The 4,110-nt window shown below is 32.2% G+C and overlaps 1 protein-coding gene across 3 annotated transcripts in view; it reads left to right on the forward strand.

Annotated features, from left to right (window-relative positions):
• LOC106788905 (teneurin-a) overlaps positions 1 to 4,110 on the forward strand; it is a 104,757-nt gene that overhangs the window by 86,369 nt on the left and 14,278 nt on the right. For 2 of the 3 annotated variants that reach the window (XM_014752633.1, XM_014752617.1), the window contains exon 10: positions 2,582 to 2,608. The exons of the other annotated variant lie outside the window; for it this stretch is intronic. In XM_014752633.1, the coding sequence (XP_014608119.1) occupies positions 2,582 to 2,608 (27 nt within the window). The remainder of the gene's footprint in view (positions 1 to 2,581; positions 2,609 to 4,110) is intronic. 3 annotated transcript variants of the gene reach the window in all.

Raw genomic sequence — 4,110 nt, forward strand, 5'->3', positions numbered from 1 at the left:
TTTCTTGTGTTTCTCCAAAAAAAAAAAACAAAAAAAGAAAAAAACGAAAAGAATAACTTTCAACTTTGTGGATATTGTACCATTTATATATGTATATATATATATATATATATATACACATAGTACTTTATTTCTTAATTGAATATCATCACTATAGTAACTACGCGATACTCGTGACAATTATTAATCGAAAGGGTGGCCTTCCTGATTTTTTTAATCCAAATTTTTAACATCATATATTAAATAAATTATTATATCAATATAAAAAGAAAAACGGAGTAAACAAACGTTTTCCTAAATTTGTATTATATTTTTTTTTTGTTTCTTTTCTTCTTGTTCTCTCTTTACAAAAAAATTAGCGTGGGGTTTATAATTAAATATAATTTTCAATTTAAAAAGAAAAATATCGTACACTAACTAAGAATAGAAAAAAAAAAAAAGAATCTTACTCCTTTTATATATTATTTACAATATTTTTTTCATCGTGTGTTTTTCTTTCTTTTTTTCTTTCTTTGTTTTTTTTCATTTTTCTTACCGATATCAATATGATGTTGTTTTACGATAGGCCACCCTTTCGATAATTCCACTCTCTCTCTCTCTCTCTTTTTCTCTCTTTCTCTTTCATGACTGATATCAAAATCGTTTGGATATCGTAATCAATGTTCGAAAGAGGATCTCATATCTCAAAACGGTCGAGGAAAGATCTATCAGTCGCCAGAAAAAATCTCTTCTCGCAGTCGAAACGATCCCAAGGGGGATGAATGGATGGATCATTTCTCTCTCTCTCTCTTACATTATCACTATCGCTCTCTCTCTCTCTTTCATATTTTCTCTTTTTCTCTTTCTCTCGTGAGAAAGTACTTCAGAAAATAAAGCCACGGTTTCGATCCTAGCGATAGAAAGATTTCTTCTGGACGAATACGTAAATTTGAGAACAAAAACAACAAAAATAATAATTATAAATAAAAAATGTCAAACGAACAAAAAATCCTTTCGTAATAACCGATAGTCTAAATTAAATATCCATCAGATTAGTTATTTTTTTTTTGGAAAACACATAAATATCCGGTTTATATCGGACATACATATATTATAACATATATAAATGATACATATATTACGTATGTATATACATATATACACATATAAATATAATTATTTATTTTATTATTTATATACTTTATTTATAAACACACACAATCATATATTTTATATATGTATATATATCATATACATATGTGTGTGTGTGTGTGTACGCTGCGTAGTTTCCAACTTGTGTCTGTCACATTGTTATACCACTCTATGTTGAATGAGTCTGAGAGTGTATGAGTTATGTTGCGTGACTGAGAGGATAGCGTGTATGATGGGTACGCTTGATTAGTGTGTGTCTACGTCTATTGTTTCTGTAATGGCGTGCGTAACATTGCGAGGAGCACTCGATTTCTCGGTTCTATCTCTCTCTCTCTCTCTCTCTCTCTTTCTTTCACTTTCTCTCTTTCTCTCTCTCATTCTCTCACTCTCTCTCTCTCTCTTTCTCACTCTTTCTCTCGCTGTCTGTCATTTTCTCTCTATCTCTCTTACTCACGCATTCTCTCTCTTTCTCACTTTTTTTTTCACGGTTATATATCACATTTTTTTCTTTCTATTTCTCGTAACCTCTTTCATTTTAAACAAAATTTCATATATATTTTAACGATATAGTAATTATTATATATAAGCAAGATATAAAATAATGATTGTGATGATGAATTAATTACGCGGGTACTCGCGATAATCGGGAATTTTCGGGTCTATTAACTTTTTCTTATTTCTCATTCTCTCTTTCATTTCACTTTCAATCTCACTCTTACTTTCTCTCTCTCTCTCTTTTTCTCTCTCTTTCTCTCTCTCTCTCTCTTTTATTTCGAACTTTTGGCGTCAACTATGGCGTCGAAAAAAAAAATAATCTCTCGCTCGTCGAACGTGATCGACTCTTGTCGCGTACGCGTCACGAACTTGCCGTGACCAATTATTAATCGATTCTGGATTTTTTTTTTCTTCTTTCTGTTTTTTTTTTTTTTTTCATTTTTCTTTTTTCTCTGAATATAAATTACAAAAAAAGAAAAAAAAAAAGTTAACAAAAAGAAGATAGGGGTTGCGAAAATCGAGAAAAAGAGGAAAGAAAAAAATAACGTACTAACCGAGGAAAAAAAAAGGAGCGAGAGAGATTGACCTGGGGGGAGGGGTACGAGTATATTGTGCAAAAAAGAAAAGAAAAAAAAAAAAATATGATCGAATAAAATCGTAGAAAAAAAAAAAAAAAAATTGAAAAAAAGCAAAACAATGCTATAATTAGATTGAGATCAGAACAAAAATGTACAAAGAAGAATGATGACAAAAATTTTAGATATAAAAAGACAAAAAAAAAAAGAAAGAAAAACTAGCTAGCTATCTCTGACTATATTTAAAACATGTTAACGCGAATTTTGAAATACGGTTGCTCGCGCAATGCTGCGTACGCGCATCCGTTTTTTACCCGCAAATGCGGGTTCTGTGACCGTGGTAACGCCCTTTCTTCTCGTTGGTTTTTTCCCACACGTAGTACGTTCTGGAGTTCCTTTACACCGCGGTAAGTTGCAGCAGCTCAAGCTCTCGCTAATCGTTCATTATCCAAAAATACCAAACCAAACCAAACCAAGCCAAGCCAATAAAAAACAAAAAAAAAAAAAAAAAAAAAAAAAAACTCTCTCTCTCTCTCTCTCTCTCTCTCTATCTATCTCTCTCTCTCTCTCTCTTATATATATATATATACCAGTAACATCTCTACTGCTCGTCTCGCTCGTACATTCATCTTTTACATGTTTTTTCGTATGGCCCATGTATCTCTCTCTCTCTCTATCTCTTTCTCTTTCTCTTTCTGTCTCTATCTATCTTTCTATCTCTCACCTTTCCTCCCTCTCTCTCTCTCTCTCTATTTCTCTCTTTACGTATATCATATCCTTTAGCTTGTATTCTACATTTCTTTTAACTCATTACAAACTTCGTTAACTTTTACTTTACTTCGCTATATTAATTTTAGTTTCTCCCCTTTTCTTTTTAATTATTTTGTTCCCTATCTTTTTTCTCATTCTCTCTCTGTCTCTCTCTCTATCTCTCTCGTGTTCTTCCATTTTTTCGTTCGTCGTTCTTCCTTTTTAATCTTTTTTATTTTTCTTCCCCCATTTCTTTTTTTTTGCCTTTCCCTTTTTTATACTTCTTTTTCTGCTCAGTTACAATTTCTGTTTCTCTGTTTACATCCGTGTTTGTTCATACTCCTACCGTAACCATACCCATAATGAGTTCGAATTAAGTATCCTTTTCCCATTTGCAAATGTTTGATCAGATCTCTATCAGCTTGTTTGTTTTATTTCGAAAGCCTATAACGCCCGCCGACCTCCTCCTCACCCCCCCCCAACCTTCCCCTTACTCCCGCCCTTTTTTATTTTTTACTTAACATACGTATAATATACCTATTAACATACATCAATCGGCTCGTTCCTACTATCCCATCGTTATTTCCTTATTTTTTGTTCTTTCTTATTATGTTCATCCCTCTCTCTCTCTCTCTCTCTCCCTCTCTTTTTCTCTCTCTCTCGCTCTCTGCCCTTATCTCTTTCTTTCTCTTTCCGTTTTTCACTTTATCTATCTTTCCATTTTTCGCTATCTCTCTTCTAACATCCTACGGCCACGAGTTCGCGTTGATTCGCACAGGAAATAACCGAAAACGGTGAATGTTTTTTTTTTTTTGGATTGTATTATACTCCTCTCGTTGGTTATTTCAAGGTTATCAAGGTACAAAGAAATCTTATTCTCGAAAATCGTTCTTCTTGTATTACTTCCACGTGAAATATCGAATCACGATGATAAACGATATTCCAAGATCTATTTTGCGTTTTATCTCTTTATAACTCGAGTCGTAATAAATGATTATGTTACAAAAAAAAAAAAAAAAGAACAAACAAACAAAATATGAGAATTAATAAAAAAAAAAAAAAAAAAAAATACCGGAAAAATATGGAAAGAATAAATAAAGTAAAAACGTGCGAATCGAACGAATCGTCGTCTATTAGGGTCTTCTCTCTCTCTCTCTCT

The sequence above is a fragment of the Polistes canadensis genome, unplaced genomic scaffold (assembly GCF_001313835.1).
Source record: "Polistes canadensis isolate GaletaPanama2010 unplaced genomic scaffold, ASM131383v1 scaffold_6, whole genome shotgun sequence".
In the NCBI taxonomy this organism is placed as follows: domain Eukaryota; kingdom Metazoa; phylum Arthropoda; class Insecta; order Hymenoptera; family Vespidae; genus Polistes; species Polistes canadensis.